The sequence below is a fragment of the Leptopilina heterotoma genome, unplaced genomic scaffold (assembly GCF_015476425.1).
Source record: "Leptopilina heterotoma isolate Lh14 unplaced genomic scaffold, ASM1547642v1 Lhet_38, whole genome shotgun sequence".
Classification (NCBI taxonomy): Eukaryota; Metazoa; Arthropoda; class Insecta; order Hymenoptera; family Figitidae; genus Leptopilina; species Leptopilina heterotoma.
Window position 1 is genome coordinate 627,432 of NW_025111054.1, and position 27,866 is coordinate 655,297.

General features: G+C 25.7%; 3 protein-coding genes across 3 annotated transcripts; 2 read left to right on the top strand and 1 right to left on the bottom strand.

The window, feature by feature from the left end:
- Positions 1-27,832, bottom strand: LOC122505858 (lysoplasmalogenase-like protein TMEM86A). The gene is made up of 6 exons (XM_043617721.1): positions 27,589-27,832; positions 9,326-9,489; positions 4,347-4,540; positions 3,002-3,117; positions 2,759-2,869; positions 1-365 (listed from the first exon to the last, which is right to left on the bottom strand). Exons 1-6 carry the CDS (start codon positions 27,607-27,609, stop codon positions 267-269), a joined length of 705 nt encoding a protein of 234 aa, XP_043473656.1. The 5' UTR covers positions 27,610-27,832; the 3' UTR covers positions 1-266.
- Positions 15,578-16,767, top strand: LOC122505861. Its single transcript, XM_043617723.1, has 3 exons — positions 15,578-15,736; positions 15,941-16,054; positions 16,334-16,767. Exons 1-3 carry the CDS (start codon positions 15,683-15,685, stop codon positions 16,655-16,657), a joined length of 492 nt encoding a protein of 163 aa, XP_043473658.1. The 5' UTR covers positions 15,578-15,682; the 3' UTR covers positions 16,658-16,767.
- LOC122505859 lies at positions 18,618-21,142 on the top strand. The gene is made up of 3 exons (XM_043617722.1): positions 18,618-18,775; positions 19,805-19,918; positions 20,711-21,142. Exons 1-3 carry the CDS (start codon positions 18,722-18,724, stop codon positions 21,044-21,046), a joined length of 504 nt encoding a protein of 167 aa, XP_043473657.1. The 5' UTR covers positions 18,618-18,721; the 3' UTR covers positions 21,047-21,142.
- Positions 27,833-27,866: the final 34 nt, after the last annotated feature.

Here is a 27,866-nt window from a genome sequence, read left to right on the forward strand (position 1 = left end):
AAAAATATTTTCACTGGAGAAAAGTGATAATATATAAAATATGAGAATATTAATCGAAATAATAGCAATCGATTAGGTCTAAAAGTAATTCTAAAAATATATATCTAGCTATTTTTTTTGTACAAGAGGTATAACGTATTGTTTCTGTCGTAAATTGGATATCACCGAATTTACTCAAAAATATCAAAAGAAATTCTTTTCTATAGATAGAAAAATTTCAAATTTTCTTGAAAAAGTATTTTTTCCGGAAAAAAATGTTAATTAGCTCATCGTTGAACTTCGCTTGGCTTATTATTCTCTTTTGATTCAACGGCACTCAATGCAATTCCTAATTGAGCTGCGTAATATGTCAACATGATTGAAATCTGAAAATATCCAAATAACTCTTTTAAATTAAATTAAATTTAAATTTTTTAATTTAAATTAAATTTTAAACTATGTAAATTAACCAAGATTTTAAAATAAATGTTTAAATACAACTTCACTTATAAAAAAAAAATTAATGAAGATTTTAAAAATACAGGGCTCGAACCAGTGAAAGTATTTAAAAATAAAAAAATACGGACTTTACGGACCAAAAATGAAAAATTACGGACCATTTACGGACCAACTGACAAAATTATAACCAGTCCGAGTCAAATAAGAGAACAATTTACTTAAAACTGTAAATTAAATTTTTCATAATTTTAAAACATGAAGATATTGATAACTCTGAGTTCAAAAGAATTAATTTCAAGATTCAATTATTTTTAAAAATTTACGCTAAATTGCTTTTAATATTCAATTATTATCTAAAATTTTAACTGAAATTCGTTTTTAAATTAATTTTTATTAGTAAATTCTACTAGAATTCGATTATTTAAATACAAATAAAATGCAAATAAATAATTTATTCAATAATTGAATGTTTCTTAAAACTCAATTCCTATGAAGAATCGTTATCAACAAATTTTTTATTAAAAATAATTGAAATTCTGCGGTGAGTTTTATTATTTTTTGAAAATAATTAAATACAGTAAAAAAAATTTTATTTACGAAAATAATTGAATTTCTGCAATAATTTGTAACTTCTCCAAAATTATATTTTTTTCAAGAATTTTTAATTAAAATTTTTCTATAAATTCATTATTTTTTAATAATTTTTTAAATAGTCTTTTGAGAATTTTCAAATCCATTTGTTTACAAAATATTTAATTTTACGAAATTTCAATTATTCGTAAATTCTTCAATTAAATAAGTATTAGATAATAAAAACTTAAAATAATATTTAAAAAATGCAATTGAACTTTTTCAAAAAAATTAATTTCAAGATTCAATTATTTTTAAAAATTCACGTTATTGCTTTTAATATTCAATTATTATCTAAAATTTTAACTGAAATTCATTTTTATGAAATGAAAATCAATTTTTATTAGAGAAAATTCTACTATAGAATTCAATTATTTAAACATACAAAAATAAATAATTTATTGAATAATTGAATATTTTTTAAAATTCAATTCCCATGAAGAATCGTTATCAACAAATTTTCAAATAATTGAATTCTATCAACGAATTTTAATAAAATTTTAAAATTTTATAAAAAATAATTGAAATTCTGCGATGAGTTTTATTATTTTTTGAAAATAATTGAATCCCTAAAAAGAATTTTATTATTTATGAAAATAATTGAATCTTTGTAAAAAAATGTTATTATTTATGTAAATAATGAAATTATTAAAAAATTTGTAAATAATTGAATTCCTGTGAAATTATTATTATTTTATGAAAATAATTAAAAGTTTGTGTAGAATTTTATTAAATTTTTTTGGAAAATTTTATTAGAATAGTAGATACCTATTAAAAATCATTGAATTCAGGAAAATTTGTGAAAATAATTGAAATTTTGCCAAAAACTTTATTAAAATTTTTGAAAATAATTTAATTTCAGAGAAGAATTTAATATTATTTCTAAAGATAATTAAATTTTTTCGAAGAATTTTATTACTTTTGAAAATAATTGAATTTCTGCGAGGAATTTTATTGCTTTTGAAAATAATTTAATTCCCGTACAAATTTTATTATTTATGATAATTGAATGATTGCGAAGAAATATATATATATAAAACAAATTGTAAATAATGAAATTCCTGTGAAATTTTTATTATTTTTTTATATTAATTAAAAGTTTGTGTAGAATTTTATTAAAATTTTTTTTTAAATTAAATTCTTTTGGGAAATTTTATTAGAATAGTAAATACCTATTAAAAATCATTGAATTGAGGAACATTTTTGAAAATAATTGAAATTTTGAAAATAATTAAAATTTAAATTTAAATTATTAAAATTTTTGAAAATAATTGAATTTTGAAAAAGTGAGTTTAATTATTTCTAAAAATAATTGAAAAGACAATTTGTAATTTCTCAAAAATTATCCAAATTATATCGTACACTTTACGAAATTTTCATACTTTTTGAATCAAATTACGTACTTTACGGACCTTTTTTTTTAAAAAAACGGATTTTTACGGATTTCAAGCAATGTTACGGATTTTTACGGGGTTTACGGACCTATAGTTCGAGCCCTGGAAATACTAAAGAACTTTAGTCAAAATCTTCTTTCGTAATTAAAGAATAACTTAGAATTATTCAGGAAAAGATTTGTGCGGGAAACAAAAAATCCCGAGGGATTTATATGGGAATTTTGGATCCGAAAGGAGCTCGTAAAGAGAAATTTTTACCACTTGAAAATATTTACATGAAAGTAATTTTTACTTACCCGAGAATAGGGGATCGGACTGTAAAAGTAATTGAAACCTAGTAAGGTGTCCGACATTAGAAAACAAATGCTACCAGCACAGCTGCATAACTTCGTCCAAGTCCATAAGTCCTTAACAAGTAATTAAACTTATGTTCTTACATGAGTTAATTAAAATTAAAATAATTAATTAATTAAAATGAGCAATTAAAATAATTGAAGCATTTTATATATTATGAAATTCAGGTTCAGATGATGACTTACATCAAAGAATTGAACTCTGGCAATAGCTCGCCATGCCATTGTTGTTAAGAGCATTATGTAAAATGGAACTCCTATTGCTAAAATTCCACTCAACCCTGGCATTAGAATGTATGTGACTATAGAGAAACAGAATAAGGAAGAAAAGTTAACAATTGTATTAATTACGTTTTTAATTCTAATTAATACTGTTTAAGATTTTTATAAATCCATACAAAGATGTCTTTATAGTTTTGAAATTCACAATCATTTTAAAACTATTATTTTTCGTTAAAATTTATTTTTGTTATAAATCGTATTAAAATTAATGATTATTATAATGAAAAAGACCTTGATAGGTTTTGTAAATATATTATACATTTATAACTCTCAAATAGTTTCAAACATTATTGTTCTTCTTCAGGGGATATATAATCTAATTTACCGAGCTCGAACCCTTAAAGTTATATCAGATAATAGCTCAGGTATATGTAATTGAGAATTTTAAATATAAATATCGTTGCTACTAGAATTCGTTTCGTATAAATGACGAATGTTTTTAATAAAAACAGAATAAAAAAGTCACCCTTAAAACAAAAGAATCTCCGAAATGAAGAATTATAGTTTTTAGTGGATCGGTCCGGTAGCAGATCGCCAACTATTCTAATCATATTTTTAATTACTATTTTTATCCATATAGGCCAACCCCATATAACCTAAAAGTGAGAAATACAAGAAATTCTTATTCAGATTTTCCAAAAATCTCCAAATAAAAATGTATACCCAAAATTACTAAAGCTATGAAATTCGATATTGATAATACACACAATTGAACAATGCTAATAGTTACGATCTTCTAATCTTCAGTAAACTTATGACTCATATATGTACTTCGCGAAGCACGAGCTTAATTTTATGTACTCTTGAACTTGTTTACAGCCTAATAGAAAATATTTCTGCAATAAATTAAAACGTGATGCAGGTGTTCGATTAAAAATAAAGTCCACGAATTTCCTTGATTTTTACCATGACTTAGAAGTCATGGTAATCAATTAAGAATTAAACCTTTGAGATAAACATAAACTTTGATCACATTTTCTCATAATATAGAGGTTTTCCTCGCCTGTGCGAAGTTTATTCCAATTATTTTGATTCTTTATTGTTTAACCTTTAATTCCGAGATTTAGTATTGAACTGTTCATGCAGTATTTTAATATAAAATATTTAATTAACACTACTTATGTTATGTTAAATTTAGGACGTAACACTATTCTAACATAATCCTAACTTTACTATTAAAGAATTACTAAATTTGCATAAAATAATTGGAAAACATTAGTAAAACTATACGAACTAAAAAGTTTCTTACCTAGAGCACCTCCTGCATATAGAACTGCACCTACAGTAGGTTTAAGTGGTGTAAATCCGAAAGCAATAATATACATAATTTGAGCAACGGAGAACATAGCCATTCCAGCTGTAAAAAGATTTGGCCACACAAGGAAAGCATCGCCGATGCAACTGAACACAAGTCCTGTTAGAATTCGCCTTGAGAAAGTATATCTGTAATCAAATTGTATTTCCATTTTCGTTAATTCCTTTTATTACGAATACTTGGCTATCAATTGCAAATCTTATATCAATATTGCATTTAAAATTTTAAATGAAATCACTACTTTGAATTTACTCTATTCACATCTTTTACAACCTTAAAAAGAAGTCACTAGTGCTATATGCAGGGAAAAATCTACCTTAACTAATCTAAGTATTTTTACAAACAGTATTGTCTCTAATTTTGAATTGGGTTCTTAGATTGACACTATATGCGTGACAGGGACAGTTAAAACGTACCTATGGTTCGAAAAAATAAATTCGCATTTTCTTACTTTTAGCCCTAAATAAATTGTAGACGTAAATAGTTGTAAATTAAATAAAAAATAGCGGAACGATCACTTTAAATGCAATATTTCTAAATTTTGATTTTCCAAAGCGAAAGCTCAAAAATCAACAGTTATAAAAATTAAAGATAGAATAATAAAAAATTGCACCTAAAGATATCCTTCCGATACCTTCCATAAATAAGAAGACACCATCTTGCAATCTTGCGCAATAATTAATCTAAATCACTCAGACGCCGATGCACTCTTAATACATACAAATAATTTCAGACTTTTAGCAAACAAACAAAATTAAATAAATATTAAATAGATAATTACCATCTTTGGTATTTTTGAGACAACTTTGGCAGGAATATCTTTAATTATTATACTTCTAGAAATACTTAATCTCTTTGGCAACAAATCTTAAAATTTCTAGAATCCAATATTTTAAGCAGTATTAGATCTATTTTTTCTAGAAATATTTCAAAAATGATAAAAATAATTGTTCGCTATTTACAAGTTCAAAATTCGATTATTAATAAAAAGATTTACGTTCAATCAAATTCTTTAGAGAAGGAAGCCAATATTCAACTTATTTCCACAAAGTTCCTGTCTAGTAAAATTCCTGATCAACTGATTTAATCTCTTGACGAATTCTGATTCTTAAAGTTTGCTATCTAACTTATTTAAAATTATCCTTTAACAAAAATCAGTTTGAATCGTTCCTGAGTTAGTAGACGCAAGTCTAGATTCGAAAATAAGGCCCTTGACCTTGATTTTTTTCTACAATTTTTGAACCTTTCTTAAATAATATAAAGTAAAAAATTTTTTTTATTTTTTTATTAACTTTTGAAGATTATTCAAAACAAAGATAAAAAGTTATATTTCTTGCAAATAAAAAAAACAGCTTTAAAATAAAATGCAGATTATGCAAAAGTTTCTCCTGAAACAAAAATAATTTTAAAAAAGAAAACATTTTCATAAATAATTATTAAACAAAAAATTTTTAACAAGTTTTTTTTGTTGTTCTTGTCTAAAGAAAAAGCTTCACATAATCTGCATTTTATTTTAAAGCCGTATTTTTATTTGCAAGAGATATAACTTTTTATCTTTGCTTTGGATAATATCCAAAAGTTAATAAAAAAAATTAAAAAATTTGTTTTCTTTATTTTTAAGAAAGGTTAAAAAAATTGTAAAAAAAAAATTAGTATTTTGATAGGGTATTTTCTAGGCTTTTCTCAAAATCATCCAAAAAATGTGTATTTCAAATCATTAAAAAATTATAACTTGAGCAAAAAATTTCTTTGAATTTTGCAATTTTGTATACAAACGAGAATAGATAAGTAAGCTACAGATTTCACTTTGCCTCAACTATCTACGATTTTTTTCACTCGAGTTGATAGCTTACAAAGTCAGGGGCCTCTACTTTTTTAGCCAATAGTAGTTCTATCTAAAAACTAAAAACTTCAAATACATTTTATTTATTCATGGAACATATTACTTCAATATTACTACTATAATATTATTTCTATAATACTTCAATATATACTTCAATATATATACTTCAATATTATTACTATAATTAATAACTATTGTTTTCAATTTTCTTATTCTTCCTCAATTGGGAACCCAGATTGGTTTTTGGGAAAACCGAACGGGAGATTATTTAATTATTAACGTGATTAACTAAAGTTTTATTAATTGATTTTTTTTATTAATTTATAACAAATAAAATTGTTTATATTGTGGCCTTGGGTCCAATTAATTTATAACAGAAAATTCAATTAAATTTCAGTTTAGAAATACTTTGAGAAATCCCACTTGGAATCAAGTTAGGATGACCCAAACTTTGCCTAAGTACATAAAAGAAAAAAAAAATTTTTTTAAGCTTGTTACAGTTGCGCCTTTTTGCTAACTTATCACAGAATATTATTTAAATAATAATTTTATTAACTAAATTATTTTATTTCCTCAATTTTCAAAATTTGTGAAACCTATAGTTAGGCCCACATTGGCGCCCAATCTTCCTTTGGGCGACTTAGGGAATATTTCCACACTGGCCGAATCTCATTAGGTTATGAAAATATCTATGAGTTGATGTATAATTCACCTTTTACGGGATAATCATGCACTCCAATTGAAAGTAATACATTACAAAAAATTCAATTACAAGAATTTGTTATTGATCTGTTGTGAAATGTTATAAACGTAAATATTCAATATCTAATATTACTTAATTTTATTTTCAATTGCTTCAAAATATTGGAATAGATTGTTAAAAAGCAATCTATTCAACATCTATGAAATAAATTGTGGACAAAAAGTAAATTAGCATAATCAATCTGTAATGACATACAAACCATCCAATTTCACTATCAAAAACAAATACTAAAAGATCAGTCACCTTCGGTCTTTTACTCTGAACTGATCACTAAGTTTCGGTAAAGTTAAAATGACTATGTACAAGTTGAAATTGGCGAAAATTATCGTTTTACTTCAAGGATTGCTACAAATAAGTGTTGTGAAAACCCTTCCATTTGGTGACATCTTTAAACAGATAAGAGAACATGAATTCGAGGCGTATCAAACGATAATAATGCACGACGAGCAAACAGAAAACCTGGAGACAGGAAATGAAATTTTCCAGGCTGCAATCAAAATTACTCCAAGTCGAATAATAAACTTCATTCAGCAAGATCCAATGGAGCTTAAGACTGCAATTACTTCGCGAAGCTATTATGAAAGTACCCTTTTTGTAGTTGTTCTAGAAAACTCTGCGGAAATAATTGAAAAGTTTTTCGATTTCATGAAGCAAGTAACAGGTCATTTTACATTTCCAAGATGTCTGATGGTAATGACCTTAAACGAAAGTAGTAGCAGTCGTGAAGTTCTACTTCGATCCGCATGGTCCAGAAACATCATACAATTAACAATTCTCGATATCGAACTGGAGAGTAATATGTCAAGAGGGAAATTAAGTATGCCCCAAGGGAATATTGTAATTCACTACTTTAATAATTTCACCGGAGTTTATACGAAGATGAATTATAACAAAGGGGGAGTTCTGTTTCCTAATAAACTGAAGAATTTAAACGGATATGAAATGAAGGCCTTTGATGATCAAGTTTTGAATAAAAATAATCACAATATTCCAAAACTGAAATCTATTTCAAACATAATGAACTTTAGCCTTGTAAAAGTATATTCAACGCAATGCGATTCAGGATACTCTATAGATTCGTTTATTTGCAATTACGCTAAAATGAAAAATTCTATAAGGAACAGTACCTGTAATCTTGCTTTAAACACCTATCTCGCACACGCAAATGATGAAGAAAAAGATAATCTGGCTTTATCAATAAGTCTTGGAAGAATGTACTCAACATTACTACCTAAGCAAAAAATCACCAAGTATTTATTTACAAAATCTATCTATTTGGCTATTTTCAGTTGCGTCTTTATAGTTCTCCTTTGGACACTTTTTCGTTTCTTAAAGTTTAATAGACACTTTTGGACGTTCCTGCATCTTTGGGAATTGTTACTGGGAATGTCAGTTCCTCTGGATGTTGAAAAACTCAGGGATAGAATTGCTCTAATGACGCTTTGCTTCGGTTTTTTGGTATTTTCATCAAGCTTACATTCAATGTTGACAACAGTCGAATTATTCTCGGACTACAAAGATATACTTAAGTCAAAGGATGGAACCGATAAATGGATAGTAAAGTTCACTGATTTTGATGGAGCATTGGACATAGAGGGAATAAATACCACCATCCCGTTAATGAAAAGAACAAATAATTATACGGGGATTGAAGATTGTTTAAATGACCTTTTCAATAATAAAGCAGTTGCTTGTGATGTAAACATTGTATCAGCTCGACAATTGATTCTAATGGATTTGAAAGAAAATGGAATTTCAACCATCAAGATATTAGAAAACGATCTTATAGAATATGCGTCAATAACAGTTTTTTTTGTACCTAATTCTCCCTTTGTTTTTGAATTAGAACGTCATATGAATAGATTTTTGCAAACTGGTCTAACCTACAAGTGGCACGAGGAATACAGAGCAGTTACGTTCAAAAAAATCAAAAATGTTTCTAGGTTCTTTGAAAATGAGAACTCGTTTACTATCAAGCCTTTCATAACACTTGGTATTGGACTTGTCATTGCAATTATTGTATTCATTGCAGAATTGTTGTTTTAAGTAACTAATTTTTAATAAATTAAGTACTTGAGAAAACAGAAATTTCTTTTCTTATAATCTAAACGTTCCGAACATACTAATAAAAAAAATATCTATAATTATGTATGCATATTGCTGTTCACAAAACAATCCAAACCTTATTCACAATTTTTTTTCAGTTTTTTTAAAATTGCTTAAAAACAGTGTTAAAAATAAAAATTTTTAAACCTCATGCATGTATCCATAAATAATAAGTAATATTATATTTGAAGAGTAACTTACTCTTTGGAGAGGCTAATTCCGTGCAAAAGAACGAAAACAATTAGACTTATTATTGGCAGACATTTGAAACAGGCAGTCAGCAGTGAAGGTTGTTCAGCCATTATCACAAAATAAACAGAAATACTCTTTAAAAATGGAACTAATTTTGGGCCAATGCTCCTTAACTGTAACAGAAAAGTTTTCCGCAATATTTTAATATGTTTAGAGTTAAGTTTGAGTAAAAATAAAGCATCTTACAAGTTTGTTATAATATATCAGAATATAACTTATTATTGAAAGAAAAATATAGAGTTCGTTATAAGAGGTATCATGATTTATATTATTATGAAATGTTTAAGCGCCTTCGTATGGATATTAAGAGACGTGTTGATATTGCTTATTCTAATTATATTGGTCAGGTTGAGGACAGCATCTCTTTATCTCCAACAGTGTTTTGGAATCATTTTTATCGTTTATGATCTGAGTCTAGAATACCTGGAATTATTAAATTTAATGGCATTGAATTTAATTCCCCTACTGTCATATCAAACTTATTTGCTGATTATTTTAATAGTGTTTATGAGAAGAATACTGTGGGATTATTTGATGCTTCCTCAACTAATGATCATTATCGATTTTTGGGTGTTGTTCTGAGGATTGAGGAGAGTGATGTAAAGAAGGCTATTGGAAGGATATCTGATAAAAATACATCGGGCCCTAATCTTATTTCTGCTTTTGTAGTTAGAAAACTTTTACATTGTTTAAAATTGAACCACTTACAATTATTTTTAACTTAGCTTTGTCAGAGGGTATTTTTCCGGATGCTTGGAAGAGCACAAAGATTTGTCCTGTTTTTAAAAAAGGTGATAAATCTAATGTAGAAAACTATCGACCAATTTCTCAAGTATTGTGAGGCAATTGAATATTGTCATAAACAATTTTTAAAATTTTTAGCTTGGAAAGAGGATAAAGTTTGTCCTCCTAGAGGAACTGATTTATTTCTTAAAAATGAGGATGAAAATTTAGATTTATTTTGTACATCTTTGAATGATTTTGTAATTGCTACACATATGTATTTAAAATAAGCGTCGAGATTTGTTGACGATTTGCTATTGAGTTGTAATTTTTAAGTTTACATTTTGTAGCTCTGTTATTGTTTTTTTACCGTTGGGCTTGGTTTTCTTCAAATAAATAAATAAATTGTTTAATAAATTATCTTTTCATTAATATAACTAATTAATTGTTTATAATAATTTATTTGTCAACAATTGCAACTTATGTTTTGATAAAAAGTTACGAGGTCTTATATGAATTCTAAATAAGATTTTTATTATACAATTAATAAAATCACAAGAGACTGGAAAGTATTAATAATGTTCGTAATTATATTAGTTGGTTTGCATATCAAAATATCAATATAAAGAAAATAAAAAAGTAAACTTTTTTAAAATTGCATATTCAAGTTTAGTAAATCAATTAGAAACGAAACGATTATAAATTTACTTTTTATTCATCTTAACGAACTGATAGACGCAGGTCAAGGTCTTTATTCTTAATCAGAAGATTTTTATCACATCTCTAATAATATGTGAAAATTAACATCATTATTACTAAAAATCAAACATCAAATTTTAAAATAGTTATTTTTATAATTGAAAGAAAAAATAAAATAGTTTCGATAAAAAAATGAAAGACAAAAAAGAGAATAAGTATTTGAGAATATATAATTTTTATTGCTTTTACGTAACAGAAAATAAGTTAAATTTTAGCGTTGAAACGATCACGAAGGAAATTAGAATGCAGAAAATGAAATAGAAGAAGAGATTAGAATTGCGTGATTGTATTGTTATCTAAGGGAAAATTGGACCATTAGCATTTGTTGAAGATGATATGCTACTGGTGCTTATCTAATACCTCATGTAGAATATTGACTGTTATTGTCTATTTCATATTCCTCTACTTATACATATCCTGAATTACAAATTGAAATAAAATGATTAATATTCTTTAATTTTCTGCTACTCAACGTTGAATAAAAACTCAATTCTTAATTATTGTTCTAATTAATAGCTTTTTATTATTCTAGGACAAAAATCGAAAAATGTAAATAATTCAAGTGTTATGAATTTAAAATAAAAAAACTTCTATAATGAAATTCGTTACATTTTATTTCAAACGTTTAATATATAATTTTTACATTTCATACTTTTGTCTTCTTGAAAACAAAATTTAATTCTTGTGAATATCAAAGCAAAAAAATATTTTTTTATTTTTCAACATAAACTCTAAAAAGAATTATTTAAAGTTACTTTAAACTTTTCGGTGGACTATATTAAAAATTTTGAAAAAGTTTTCAAGATTATAACTTTTGTGAAGTTTAAAAAAAATTTTGCTTTTATGTGTTATATAAAAAAAATCAGAAATCTAAAGAATATATTCCTATTTTTCAAGTTATAAAGCAGTAAAAAATGAAAAAATTTAAAACTATAATATAATATGAAAAAATGAAATATTTTTATCACTGGTAAGAGTTATAAAATATTTGCAAAAACCTATTTCAGATTCGTTTCTAAATTTTTTGTTCACAAATTGATAAGAATAGTTTTTAACACATAAAAAAAATTATAAATAATATTTTTTGAGAATATTCAATTCTCTTCCTAAAATTCTTTATTTTTTTCATGTATTCATTTCCAAAATGACTTTTCCAGGTTTCCCAGATTAAAAAACGGAATTTTTTCCAGTTTGTTAAAACTAAATTTATATTTTACAAAATTAAATAATTCCAATAAATTTTTACAAATACATGGAACTTTCATATAATACTGTATTCCGCATTGTTATATTTATCTTTTTTAAATAAATATTTCATTATTATTTTTCAATAGGAATTAAAATTCTTCAAAAAATTTAAATTCAAAACTTTTTGAAATTCAACAACTTATAAAAAATTGTTATAAAACATGAAGAAATCGATCACTCAGAGTCTTCGACTCAGAGTCATCGATATCTTCATGTTTTATAATAATTAAAATTGACCGACTGATAAAATCATTATTTTATATTATTTGAGAATATTGTTACTGTAACCTATTAAAAATTACTTTCATCACTTCAATTCAATTATTGTATTCCAAAATTTTTAACTAAGATTCTTCTTTAAATTTATTATTTTTAATAATGTTTGAAAAATTTTCAAATTCTTTTGTTTACAATTCAATTTTACGAAATTGCATCGATTATTCAGAAATTCTTCAATATATTAGAAAATAAAAACTTCAAATAAATTTTAAAAAATGCAATATTAAACTTTTTCAAAAAAAATTAAATCTACACAATTTTTAGTTAAAAAGTACATATAAATAATTCAAAAATTCAAAGATTATAATTTGTAACCTTTTCAAAATTCAATTATTTCTAAAAATAAATTTAATATTTGTAAAAGAAAATATTATAATTTTCATTAAAATAGCATTTTTATTTTTGATAAATATTTGTTTTAAGATTAATAAATATGTACTGAAAAAAAATTAATACAAGATTAATTACTAACTAAATATAATTCTTTATTTCGAAGTTTGACATCAAAAGTATGTAAATTAAATTTTTTTAAATTATTGAACAAAATAATGAATTTCGCACATTAACTCTCGAATACTTTTGATAGTTTGCTTCTGTTTTATCTCACAGTTAACGATGCTTGAGAAAATAATCGTTCCGCCGACATCGAAGTTGCTTTTATCGAAAAAAAGTCGCTGGCCATTTTTGCCATCTACTGTTTCTTCACTACAATAGTCATCAAATTATTGTCTCCAATTTTCTTTTTGCTTTTTCTTCGTGGATGATTGTTGTTTTTTTAAACGTTTGTTTTTTTCAAAAAATGAATAAATATATTAATGGTTTCATCGTCGCGCTTGATTCCAATTCTACCACTGAATGGTCATTATCAGGAATAATAATTTCTTTTTCATCAATATTTTTCGAAAGTGGGATATAATAAACTTGTTTATAGATTTTTTCAAATTGTGCCATAGAGGAGTTCAGCATTTCTTTACCACACTCCGTTTTATCGAAGATTTCAACTTTGAATCTGGGATCCAAAACTAACACTGCACAATAGTTCCAATTGCATTTTCTGTAATGTTCAAGTAGTTTTTCATGAGCAGCAGAAAGTGCGTTTCGTATTTTTTCATCAAAAAAAACTTTTCTCTCGGACATTTCGTCAATTTTTTTCATCCCTTTCTCTATTTCGTCAAGTAATAAATTAAATCCAACAACCACCAAGGACAAAGTAGCATATTTTTCGCCAGCACGTAGAACATCAGATAATGCCTTAAAGTGTTTAAGATACTTTTGAGCATAATCAAGAAGTATCCAATCCGATTCAGCATTCTGCTCATCTTCATTTTCGACTTCGTTGATATCTTTATCAGAAATCAAATTCAACGATGTCAGAAAATCTTGAGCCGCTAGGTTGATTACATGTGCCAGGCACCGGAAATATTGATATTCTTTATCAAAGAAAGCATCATCTGCTTTCATCAATAAATTTAGTTCTGAAATAAAAGTGGTGTTGTTGGAAGCATTATCGAGCGTTATTCCTAACACTTTTTGCTTGAGATTATTTTCGATCAAGAAATCATTGAACAATTTTGCGATATATTGTTCCCTGTATGTCATTCTTTACATGGAATGAAGTCGAGAGTTATGGAATGCAAAGTCCATTTTTTATCGTCAATGTAGTGTCCTACATATTATAAAAGAATAATTCTATATAAATGTAATAACTTTACTATACACATTCTAAAGGATTCAAAAATAATTAAAAATAATTGAATTGACTTTTAAAATTAGTTGAAATTAAATAAGAATTATTTAAATGTTTAAAAATTGTTTATAATTAATTACACACAATTATTTTTGTATATAATTAATTTATAATTGAAAGAATTGAAATTAATTGAAATTAGCTTTGTTAATTATTGCATATAAATAATTCTTATTTATTATTTTTATACTGTCTCACTTATTCTCATACTTCATATTCTTTAACTTATTCTAACATTAAATTACATTAATCATATAATTTAAAAATTTCATTTTAAACAATTATTGTAGAATTTATAAAATAATAATTTTTCAAGAATTTAGAAATAGAGACAGATACTTTTAGATTTAAATAGACGCATACTATTTGCTAAAAGTCTGAAATTATTTTAATGTAAGAGTGCATCGGCATCTGAACGATTTAGATTGTTGCGCAAGATTGCGAGAAGGTGTCTTCTTATTTATGGAAGTTATCGGAAGGATATCTTTAGGTGCAATTTTCTATTATTCTATCTTTAAGTTTTATAACTGTTGATTTTTGAGCTTTGGATTATACTAGTTTTCTGACCATTCAGATAAATGTAGTTTCTAAACACAAAATAAAGAAACCTCCTGATTGGTCAACCCGATCACACTATTCTTTTGAATCAGAAATGTTTGACAAATCAAAAGGTGTTATTTGCTCTGCATTTTGAATTTCGTCTGAATTTCATTGGACGTTAATAATTTATTTGTTGATTCCATCTGTGAAAAATATTGTGATGACGTTAAAATAAATGTCACAAATGAAGAGAATGATGAGTAAAGTAATAAAAATCGTGGAAGAAAACGAAGCCGTTCAGAAACTCCATTATTATATAAATTATTATAGGCACGTACCATAATTGTACAATAATTCTCGGGTGCAAAGCTTATGCAACCAATTGTGAATTTGGGGGTATTCGCTTTTATATGTAGACATTAGTACGAACATGGTACCTAAAGGACTCTAATCAGAAGATAAAAATCTAAGAAATCTGTTTTTGTAGCTCTTTCTTCTAAACTCTTTATAAATGATTTGGTCCCTCAATTCTCTGCTGATAAACTTTAAAATTAATGATCCCAAGGTTTTGAAATTATTGAAATTATTTAAATGTTGAGAACCTTAAAGAAAATCTTGATTTATTTTACGATTTAGGCTTACTTAATAAGCTAAAGTTAAATCTTGATAAAAATATTAATAAAATTATGATGAAAATGTTTCTATGTATGTATATAAAAAATTTTTAAATAAATTTATATTCTAATATACGTTTTTTCAAACGATTTTAAAATTTTCTATATTTGCTTAAAAAGTAGTGACATTGAAACAGTATTTTATTAGTAAGTAATCTATCGGATGATTGCTTTAGGTCACGTTCTGATCATATTCCTGAAATTTTAGACATAAAACGTGCAAAATAAAATGCTTTGCACTCAATTTCAGAAGTTCAGAAGTAAGTTACACTTTACCGAATTAGGTTTCTACAAAAGATACCAGTTCATTGAGTACAGAACCACACTCGGAAGAAAATGTCTTCTGTTTCAAAAATCTTTTTGCTGTGCCTCATTGCCTGCATTTTGCATGTAAGTATGATTTATTTCATACCAAACTTAAAGAACTAATTATTTTACAAAGAAAAAATAACAAATAACTTTTTCCTCGAAGCATAAACTTTTACTATCGCCATAAATTTATTGAATTTGTCTTATTTTCTTAAAAATAAAATTACAACTTATAATATATATTATTAATATTAATTCAATAAACTTGTAAATAAATTTTAAAAGGTAAATGAAGGATTAGAGTTTGCGGGAGCTGGAAAGTTTTATACTCAGAAACTTCAGTTGTCAATGATGGAAGTATTTGAGATAAATAATTTTTTTATGGAACAACTGAATTCGGTAAGTTAATTTATAAAAAAAAATATTTCTATAAATATTTAAATATTGATAAAATAATGTGATAACAAAATTATAATCAATATAATTAAAAATGAACAACATTTTATCTTTAATTAAAAAAAATGTTTAATTTAAATTAATACATAATTTTTCATTACTTTAATAAATGATTTTTAAATTTATTTAATATTAATCATCAAATTGAAAATCGGTTAATCATCAATTGAAAATAATAAAATTTTCATATAAGCAAAATTTAAAAAACAAAATATTTTACAGATTAGTAAAAAGTACGAACAAAAGTATTTAAAAAAATATCAGGAATGCCAAGAAAAATTCATCAATCCTGACGATATTTTCTCAGCATTCACTACTAAATCGAAAATGGCTCTCCTTAAATTATGCAGCCAGGACGGCAATATAAAAGTAATTACAAAATCGAAAAAGGATTGCGTTAAAAATATAAAAGAGTATTTAGGCAACTTTCTCAATAACTATTCTTTTGACAAAGTACACAAATGTTTAAATGACGATAATACTAGTAAGTTAATGGAAGATGATTCACCTAAATCTAAATCAGAAGAAGAAGAAGATGATGAATAAAGTTAAAACTATGACAATAAATGTCCAGTTAAAGACATGAAAATATTTTTCAATGTTTAAAATTATGTACGTTATAAAACTGATTAATAAAAAATTAATTGAATAATTTATTTCTGTGTTCAAAATAATTTTATTAAAATTCCCCAATAATATAGAAGTTTAACAGATTTTTTTTTTTCAATAAAAATTTTTTTCTATAAAATGAAATTAATTTAAATTTTGAAACTGTTTTAGATACATTGAAAAAAATTTATTAAGTTTATAATTCTTTTAAATGATATAAATAACTTTATTATCTTTGTAAAAGTTTTTATCTGTTTATTGAATATAATAATTGCTGTTAGAACTGCTATTGATTTTTAAAAAAAATTTTTTAAATAATTGCTTTTTTCGAGGAATTGAAATTAAATTTTTAAGAATAATTACATTTTTTTTAGCAATTCCTGTAAAATTGTATTAAAAATAATTATAATCATACGAGGAATTTTATTATTTATGAAAATAATTGAATAGTTGCCAAAAATTTTATTTATTTAAGTATCAACGAGTTTAAATTTTATTAAAATTTTCAAAAATTAAAAAAAAAAAATTAAAATTTTCAAAAATAATTTAATTTGTGCGAAGAATTTTATTATTTATAAAAATAATTAAATTATTGCGAAAAGTTTTATAAATAAATGTTTAAAAAGAATTGAATTTTAGTAAAAAATTTTGTTATTTTTGAAAAATAAGTGAATTCTTTATAAGAATTTTCTAAACATTTATTAAATAATTAATTTTTTCGAAATATAATAAATATTATGAAAATTTTATTTTAAATAATTGAATCCTTGTGGAAAACTTTTATTTATGAAAATAATTGAATTTTTCGATTAATTAATTTAAAATAGTATTAAAAAGAATTTAAATTATTTGATGAGTTTTATTATTTTTGAAAATAATTGAAATCTTGATTAGAATTTTTTTCAAACATTTTTTTAAATAATTGTATTTTCATCAAAAAAATTAAAGAATTTTAAATAGAGAAATAAATTTCCAAAAAATATTATTTGTAATTTTTTTCATATATGTTAAAAACTATTCTTATCAATTTGTGAACAAAAGATTTAAAAGCGAATCTCAAATAGATTTTTGCAAATATTTTATAACTCTTACCAGTGATAAAAATGTTTCATTTTTTCATATCATGCATAGTTTTTAACTTTTTCATTTTTTACTGCTTTATAACTTAAAAAATAGGAATATTCTTTTGATTTCTGATTTTTTTGTATAAAACATAAAAACGAAATTCTTTTTTAAACTTTACAAAAGTTATACTTTTGAAAAAAAATTTCAAATTTTTAATATATAGTCCACTGAAAAGTTTAAAGTAACTTTAAATGGTTCGTTTTGCAGTTTATGCTGAAAAATTAAGAAATATTTTTAAATTTAAATATTTTTCTTGCTTTGATTAAATTTTGTTTTCATGAAGGCTAAAAAAGTCTGAAATGTAAAATTTAAATAATAAAAACATGAAATAAAATGTAACGAAATTCAATATAGAAGTTATTTAATTTTAAATTCATAACACTTGAATTATTTGCATTTTCGATTTTTGTCCGCCTAGAATAATAAAGCTATTAAGTAGAACAATAATTAAGAATTTAGTTTCTATTCAAAGTAAAGTTGCAAAAAATTTTTAAAAAAAGCTGCCAAGTTAAATTAAAATTTTCATTTATGTATTATTTATCGTAGAATTTTATAATCTTTCGAAATATTTAAAACAATGAGAAGTAGAAAAAATTGCCACCAGAGAACGGCACTTGACGATAACTTTATTTTATAATTTTTCATATTTTGAAAATAATGTCATTCCAACAGAATTATATTGAGAAATAATCTATCAGATAATTACTTTTGGTCACGTTTTGTACATAATCCAGAAATTTAGGTATAAAATGTACAAAATAAAATGTATTCACAGAATATATTAAAAATTCCGAACTAATAAGTTTCACGTTATATTCAAGTGAGTTCTTATAGAAGAAACCAGTGTAGTGATCACCAAATCACAATTCAGTAAAAATGTCTGTCGCTTCAATTAACTTGTTACTGTGTCTTATCATCGGCATTTTGCATGTAAGTACTCTGTTGAAATATAATCTTGCTAAGATGTAAAATAATTTTTAATAACAATATTAAATCTTAATCTTATTAAGAAGTAAAATATAATTTTTACATAAAAAATTTTTTACATAACATAAAAATTTTGTCCTGCATTTTTTTATCATAAAAATTTGTTTTTTGATGCATAATTAAAAAAAAAATTTTCTAGAGTGATATTTGAAAAGAGGCTTTCTCAAAATTTTTGCATTCTTTAAAACATTTTAAAAATCAAATTTTAGATTAATTTAATTTAGAGACCGGTATAAAACAAATGGACACACATATTCTATCTGTTAAAAAGATAGCGTTTATAGCCTAATCGCCGTAAAACTGAAGATTTTAAATAATCTACATTCTAACATTTTAATTGCTTCTCATAAATTCGTGATTTTATTATGTATGTATATATACTACATTTTTTACACCTTAGATTAAATTATAAATTTCGTTTTTATTCAGCACTGTCAGTTTTGTTAAGTTTTTTCTTTTTAATTATTTTAAGATATCAACACTGTTACTAGAGATATTCCATTTTTTATAAGTAAAAATCTTTCCTATTTAAGATACAAAAACCAATTACATATAAGATGAGTTCTATAAACCAAATCTGTACCAAATCTGTAATCTTGGTTTTCGAGTAATTGTGGTCATTGTCTTTAAAAATTTCCATCATTCCCATTCCCTTAAAAATCCATATAGAGATGTTAGAACAAGTAAAGAAAACTTATCGAAGTCGTTTTCAACATTTACAACCGAACCGAGCGCTCTGCTGTCCAAAGTAAAATCTAATAACCACATTCTCCATAAAGTTGAAGTTCACTTATGTTATAAACTAGAAACAAATCACGACCTTACGAAAAATGCGGTCACTACGATTCTAGGTTAAAAACTAAAAGTACAAATTTCTGAAACATGGCACAAAAACAAATACTACACTTCTTTGATCTAATAACAATACATTATTTATCTTAACAAATTTAAAATTGTAAAACATTTTTAAAGGCAAATGATGCATTAGAATTGGCGGGTGCAGGACGATTTTATAGTCAAGATCTTAAGATACCATTGATGGACATAGAAGGAATAGAAACCTCTTTTATTGAAGCATTCAACACAGTAAGCCAATTCTTTAACTAAAATGAATATTTTTATACGAATACATTAAAACTTATAGATATTAAAATTGGATGAGATTTCATTCACCTCAAGACTCGCCAAAGTCTTGGTTAGACACTAAAATTTTATTTGGAAAAATCAAAACGACTTTGACATGTCCATAAGTTTCAACCATCTATAAGGGTATCAACCAGTGTGATAATCGATTTTGTCAAGTTGAATCCAAATTTGTCCTTAAAACGCACGCTTTTTAAACCATCCTTTAACCGTAGACATGGGTGTTTGACTCCCACGGGCTTTAAATTGTGTTTTGTAAACTGGAATTGGATATTATCTTTCGGCAAAATTTTCGTAGGTAGCTCAGTGGTCCAGATAAAAGAACTTGACCAAAACGGTAATTTTTAATATTTTCACGTAAAAATTTAATTGTATACACTTGAGATACAACACTTTTAGAAAAGAATAGAATAATAGTACTTATTATTTCTGAAACCTAAATTCCAAAGGTTGAGTATGGGTGTCAAACTCCCAGGATGCGCTTAAAGGGTTAAAACTATTTATTTGGATTTGAATAACTTTTCAAATTGAAAACAAAATAGAATGTAATCACTTATAGCTGATCCAGTTCAGTTCCTCTATACATTAAAAATATATAGGATAAAAAGAAATCGATTTTTTAGTCTCACAAAGGTTGACCCCCTGAATAAAATTATAAGTTATAGTCAATGAATTAAAATCAATAAAATATTCACAGAATCAGTTTAAAAAATTAAAAACAAATTTTATCGACAGATTTCTAAAAACTTTGAAAAAAAATATGCAAATCAGAATCAGGAATGCCAAAATATATTCTCCAATCCAGCAAAATATTTTTCTCTTTGGACTGAATCGTCTAAAAAACCTCTTCTTAAATTGTGTAGCAAGAGGAATGATACAAGTACACTTATGAAAAATAAAATGAAGTGCGTTCTTAGAATTCAAGAATATTTCGACTACTACATCCGTAGTTTTACTTTCAGTCAATTAAATAGTTGTTTAAATGAAAAACAATTGGATCAAACTGATCTAAATGTCAGTGTTCTAGACAACCTAAATGTATCAGAAGACAGCATTGATAATGATTTTTAATTTTCCGTTAATATAGCAATGGAAGTAATTTTTCAATGTCTCTTAAAATTACCAAATTTGTTAAATTGAATAATAAAAAAATAATTCAACAGATTATATTCTTGTCTTTGGTTTCAATTTCAAAAATAATCCTAATCCTAAAGAAAATTTTTTTTACAGAATGAGAACGATCCTTTAAATTTCTTTAAACAGCAAAGTTTGAGGTTATCGAAACCTTCAAATTAATTTTCTTTCCCTATAGATTTCTAAGCAGTGAAAATTCGTAATAATTAAAATTCAGTTATTATTAAATTCTTTGGTTCTAAACTTAACAATTATAATTCGAATAAATCATAAATGAGTAGAGAGGTACATTGTAATTCGCCTATATAAATATTCATACAAATTCTAATTCGATGTAACAAAAATTCGAAGTTCTTAAAAATCAAAATTCTTTTTCTATTAAATATTAATTCGAAATAACAAATTTCAAAAGACAGATAATTCTCATAAGTAATTTTTATGAGATAAAAACCCAAAAAGTAATTCATTAGAAAAAATTCAATTACTGGAATTTGTTATTGATCTGTTGTGAAATATTATAAACGTAAATGTTCAATATCTAATATTACTTAATTTTATTTTCAATTGCTTCAAAATATTAGAATAGATTGTTAAAAAGCAATCTATTCAACATCTATATGAAATAAATTGTAGACAAAAGGTAAATTAGCATAATCAATCCGTAATGACATACAAACCATCCAATTTCACTATCAAAAACAAATATACTAAAAATCAGTCACCTTCGGTCTTTTACTCTGAACTGATCACTAAGTTTCGGTAAAGTTAAAATGTCTATGTACAAGTTGAAATTGGCGAAAATTATCGTTTTACTTCAAGGATTGCTACAAATAAGTGTTGTGAAAGCCCTTCCATTTGGTGACATCTTTAAACAGATAAGAGAACATGAATTCGAGGCGTATCAAACGATAATAATGCACGACGAGCAAACAGAAAATCTTGATACAGGAGAAGAAATTTTCCAGGCTGCAATCAAAATTTCTCCAAGTCGAATAATAAACTTCATTCAGCAAGATCCAATGGAGCTTAAGACTGCAATTACTTCGCGAAGCTATCATGAAAGTACCCTTTTTGTAGTTGTTCTAGAAAACTCTGCGGAAATAATTGAAAAGTTTTTCGATTTCATGAAGCAAGTAACAGGTCATTTTACATTTCCAAGATGTCTGATGGTAATCACCTTAAACGAAAGTAGTAGCAGTCGTGAAGTTCTACTTCGATCCGCATGGTCCAGAAACATCATACAATTAACAATTCTCGATATCGAACTGGAGAGTAATATGTCAAGAGGGAAATTAAGTATGCCCCAAAGGAATATTGTAATTCACTACTTTAATAATTTCACCGGAGTTTATACGAAGATGAATTATAACAAAGGGGGCGTTCTGTTTCCTAATAAACTGAAGAATTTAAACGGATATGAAATGAAGGCCTTTGATGATCAAGTTTTGAATAAAAATAATTACAATATTCCAAAACTGAAATCTATTTCAAACATAATGAACTTTAGTCTTGTAAAAGTATATTCAACGCAATGCGATTCAGGATACTCTATAGATTCGTTAATTTGCAATTACGATGAAATGAAAAATTCTATAAGGAACAGTACCTGTAATCTTGCTTTAAACACCTATTTCGCAGACGAAACTGATGAAGAATCGGATAATCTGGCTTTATCAATAACTCCCCCAATGTACTTAACATTACTACCTAAGCAGAAAATCACCAAGTATTTATTTACAAAATCTATCTATTTGGCTATTTTCAGTTGCGTCTTTATAGTTCTCCTTTGGACACTTTTTCGTTTCTTAAAGTTTAATAGACACTTTTGGACGTTCCTGCATCTTTGGGAATTGTTACTGGGAATGTCAGTTCCTCTGGATGTTGAAAAACTCAGGGATAGAATTGCTCTAATGACGCTTTGCTTCGGTTTTTTGGTATTTTCATCAAGCTTACATTCAATTTTGACAACAGTCGAATTATTCTCGGACTACAAAGATATAATTAAATCAAAGGATAGGGCAAAGAAATGGATCTTATATGCAACTGATTTTGACAAAGCGTTTGACATAGCCCTAGTAGAAATTTGTCGTGGCATGACTAGATTTATTCAAGTTACTGTACAGTTTTAGTCATGGAAGTTTAATCTAGCTTAACTGGCGAATTACTAGACAGCTACTGCATAACACTGTTAAAGAAAATATAAAGTTGAACTTGATTATTACTGCATAGGAGTCCTGTACAGTTATTTTCATGGCACTATCGATGCGTTCCGAGAAATTATGTTCCAAAGTTTGTCGTGGCGTTAGCGCTACCGCCAGTTTCAGTAACTAAACAGTTGTGTATTGACATTTTCGAAATATTTTCTATAAAATAAATCTTTTGGTTTTACAGTTTATAGTTTTTTATATTTTTAATTTTGTTCTTTTATTTTACTGTTGACAACTAAATAACAAATTTTTTAAATTATTTAATACAATTAAAATTTTGATTTAATAATAAAAATTTCTTTTAAAGCAAAATTTATTTTTAATGGAAATTCCTTTAGAAAAAAAAAACTTTTTTAAAATTCGATTTAATTAATTGAGTTAATTAAATTAACTAATTTTTTAAATTCAGAAGACAATTTCTTTTCAAGATTATATACTCTTATTATATGTATAAATATTAATTTAACAAACCTGTTACATACAAAAAGTTAGAATTGGTCCAATAAAGTGAGGTTATGTTTTACATTGATGTATTGACGTTGACATATGTATAGCTCACCGATCTGTATAACAGAACTGTCTATAATTAATGACAGTAGCCAGTAACAATTTATTACTAATTCCTTACGGAAAAAATAGACATAATTCTAGTTATACCCGCGAATTATTTCTTTCAGTGTATACACTGATGTATTTGTGGAAAATGTCAACACAACACTGTTCAGTTGCTGGACTGACGGTAGCGCTAACGCCACGACAAACTTTGAAACATAATTTCACGGAACGCCTAGACAGTGCCATGAGAATAACTGGACAGACAGAACTTCTATACAGTAATAATCAATAAGTTCAACTTGAGAGTGTTATGCAGTAGCTGTCCAGTAATTCGCCAGTTGAGCTAGAAAAGATGAAAAAGGGAACTGCTTTACCTGCCGGTAGAGTATGGTTCTTATTTTTCCGGAATCGTCCATCGACTAGAACGGCCGTGATGCGTAAAGCGTGCGTTTAGGTATTTCGTCCCAGTGTGACCCGAGTTCGCTCCCCGAAACCGCTAGATATTTTTCGTTTGAACTGAATTAATTCTTCTTTATTAGGGTTACTTATAAGTTTGTAGTGTGATAAAATAATAATATTTATTTCAGTGTTGTGCTTAATTCAAGGAAAAATTGAATGTTGTTTAATGTAAAAAATGACATGTGTACAAGAATCAGTAATGTTTATAATTTTTTTTTTTAATTATGTAGTTATTTAAAAATAATTTTACAGATAATTTATTATAAATCATTTATTATACGGAACAATAGATACACCAACAGTAAAAATTTTGTTTCGTAAAATTTTAATTTATTTAATTTGTTGACAAAAGATATACGGAACAATAGATACACCAACAGTAAAAATTTTGTTTCGTAAAATTTTAATTTATTTAATTTGTTGACAAAAGAATTTAACGTTATATTTTCAAATTTGTACGTGTTTAATACGAAATGTCAATATAAAGAAAGTTTTGACATTTCCAAGTGAATTATTTTGTATAGTTTTTCTACAGGACTGATGATCAGAAACTGTAAAATTTGACTGGACAATAACTTGAAGAAATTAGCGTGACATCACTTTATAGTTTTTAGCCAGTTTAACTGTAAAGTGCCTCGAAATTTTCCAGTGGAACTGTCCAGTGCCCTTAAAGATACTATGACAAATTTCTACTAGGGAGAGGGATTAAATACCACTATCCCGTTGATGAAAAGAACAACTAATTATACGGTGATTGAAGATTGTTTAAATGACCTTTTCAATAATAAAGCAGTTGCTTGTGATGTAGACATTGTATCAGCTCGACAATTGATTCTAATGGATTTGAAAGAAAATGGAATTTCAACTATCAAAACTTTAGAAAACGATCTAATAGATATTGCGTCAGTAACAGTTTATTTTGAACCTAATTCTCCCTTTGTTTTTGAATTAGAACGTCATATGAATAGATTTTTGCAAACTGGTCTGACCCACAAATGGCACGAGGAATACAGAGCAGTTAAGTTCGGAAAAATAAAAAATATTTCTAGGTTCTTTAAAAATGAGAACTCATTTACTATCAAGCCTTTCATAACACTTGGTATTGGACTTGTCATTGCAATTATTGTATTCATTGCAGAATTGTTATTTTAAGTAGCTAATTTTTAAAAAATTAAGTACTTGAGAAAACAAAAATGATTATTTATCAGGTTTCATATCCTTCTAAATAAGATTAGATTTGCTTGAGAGTTAATTGCTTATTTTATTTTTGATGCCATGAAACCCGAAGATGTTGGCGTTTTGCGCTCACTTATCTTACTGATTTCACTATATGTAAAGGCGACAAGATATCTTTTCAAAATTATTAATTTTTTATAAAATTTGGTATCTAAGCGTTTACGATGTCACTGATCCAATATGACTGTTGAAATTAAGAAATATTACTTCTTATTCAAAACACTTAATATCTGAGGGTTTCCTGGTTCGCTGATTACTAATCTGATGTCAGATTTTCAAAATTAAAAATTGTTGAACCAATATATCATCAAAATTTCAAAAATTTTATTTGTTATGAATCTTCCTATCCTACACTTCATTAATAAATTGACAAAGTTTTCAGTTCACAAATCTCGTTCGAAAAAAGAATTTTATAACATTTAATTTCAAATTTGAACAAAAAATTAATCACACAGTTCAATTCGTCCATATACCACGTGGACAGTTTTTCAAAGATTTTGACCTCCCCCTCCCCCCTTGTGGACACAACAATACATGGGATCGTGGACATTTTCAAACTTTTTTTAACCCCCCCCTCCCCCCAAAAGTGCCCACGTGGTATATGGACGACCCCTATTGTATCCACCATTTTGAATTTTAAAAATCTGACTTCAAATTCGTAATCAGCGACCTCGAAAAATCATGTCTGACCATATATCTATAAGGGGAGGTACGGTTGAAATTTAAACTCATCTAAATTTTTATTGTTTATGGGTGGTTAATATTAAAAAATTTTTAATTTTTCGAAAAATCAAATTTTTTAGAAAATAATAAAAAATCGTAAATCAGTTAAAAATTACTTTTATTAATTTTCTATAGTGCAATATGATTTCATGTACTGAAAAAATGTAAAAAAAATTTTGATACCCCTAAAAATGGTCATTTTTGATTAGCTCAAATTTTACTAGTAGTTCTTGAAAAATTCAACTAATTCCACATTTTTTATTATTTTTCGTTGCCAAATTTTTTGTAGGTTTTTCCTGCGATTCTGAACAATCAATCGTATCGATTTTGAAAAATTTTAATTTTTTCAAAAAATAAAATTTTCAAAATAGCCGAAACATTTTTTTTTCAATTTTAACTATATAGAATAAATTTAGATCCTAAATAATGCCAGAAAAAAAAATTGTCGCCTTTTAACAACGTAACTAATCGAAGGTTTGAAATTTCACCCGTCCCTGCCCTTAATATTTTTTTTAGAATTTAAAAAAAATTCTTAAAAATTTTTTTAAATCAAAAATACGTATATATTTTTTTTTTAATAAACTTTGGAATTTTTATAGTAATAGGTAAAGGTTTTTTTTTGATTTTTTATTTGTCGTATGTGATGTTATCAATTTTGGTTTCAAATAAATTTTATTAAAATACTTTTTAAATATTTTTTAGAAAATGTATTAATTAATTAAAAAATTTTAATTACTATTTCTAATATTAAATATGCTATTAATTGGCTTTAGATTCCGTGAAAAATGTGTATTATATATATTTTTTCATTTAAAATAAAGTTTTTTTTGGTGTATACTAACAACAAAATATAAATAGGACAAAATCAATAAACTGATTTATTTCAATAAAATAAATGTTTCTTTATTTTGTAATTTAGAAACTAATTATTTTTAGCAAATAAACATAATTATTTTTCTAAATCAATTTACTGAAACCTTTCATTTATTTGTTGTTAAAACTGCGAAATATCAGTGACCCTGTGACAAAGAAAATGTATCGATAAAAATTTTTTTTTTAAATTCCCGCCACCCCTTTTTAATTGTTTATATTAAAGATATTAAATATAATTTTTTGAACAAAGTCAATAAATAATAATATAAAAGAAACAAACTATGTCTAATTTAGATATTAATGAGAAATTAAATTTCAATTTTAGAAGTAATGAGTTAATATATTAATGAAAATGAAAGAACAAAGAGAAATTATCGACTATTTGTATAAATACTTGCATATATAGATGTTTATAGATATACTGACCACTTGTGTTGGCGACGACATTTTCGCGGCAAATTTACTTTACACTTGTTAATAAGAGAAGTTTGTGTTTTTCTTTATAATGTTCGGAAGAACACTGTCACTTTGAACTGTCAATATCATGTGCTTCTTGTTATTTTTAAGGCCACTGACACTGACGTTACTACTTTAGTTGTTGTACGGCTAGTGCCTTTCTTTGCTTTGTTTTGCCTTTTAATTTCCCCACCATTCTTCTATAACCGGTAGAGTTAAGGCCGCATCCACAATGACTGTATTGTTGA

Excerpts from the sequence above, each read along its gene's own strand:
- LOC122505859 (XM_043617722.1), top strand. The coding sequence starts at position 18,722 with ATGTCTGTCGCTTCAATTAACTTGTTACTGTGTCTTATCATCGGCATT. Across the intron at positions 18,776-19,804 it reads TTATCATCGGCATTTTGCAT|GCAAATGATGCATTAGAATT; the intron begins GTAAGTACTCTG and ends ACATTTTTAAAG. Across the intron at positions 19,919-20,710 it reads TTATTGAAGCATTCAACACA|ATTTCTAAAAACTTTGAAAA; the intron begins GTAAGCCAATTC and ends TTTTATCGACAG.
- LOC122505858 (XM_043617721.1), bottom strand. The coding sequence starts at position 27,609 with ATGTCGTCGCCAACACAAGTG. Across the intron at positions 9,490-27,588 it reads TGTCGTCGCCAACACAAGTG|TTAAGGAGCATTGGCCCAAA; the intron begins GTCAGTATATCT and ends TTTCTGTTACAG. Across the intron at positions 4,541-9,325 it reads GGAATTAGCCTCTCCAAAGA|ATATACTTTCTCAAGGCGAA; the intron begins GTAAGTTACTCT and ends ATTTGATTACAG.
- LOC122505861 (XM_043617723.1), top strand. The coding sequence starts at position 15,683 with ATGTCTTCTGTTTCAAAAATCTTTTTGCTGTGCCTCATTGCCTGCATT. Across the intron at positions 15,737-15,940 it reads TCATTGCCTGCATTTTGCAT|GTAAATGAAGGATTAGAGTT; the intron begins GTAAGTATGATT and ends AAATTTTAAAAG. Across the intron at positions 16,055-16,333 it reads TTATGGAACAACTGAATTCG|ATTAGTAAAAAGTACGAACA; the intron begins GTAAGTTAATTT and ends AATATTTTACAG.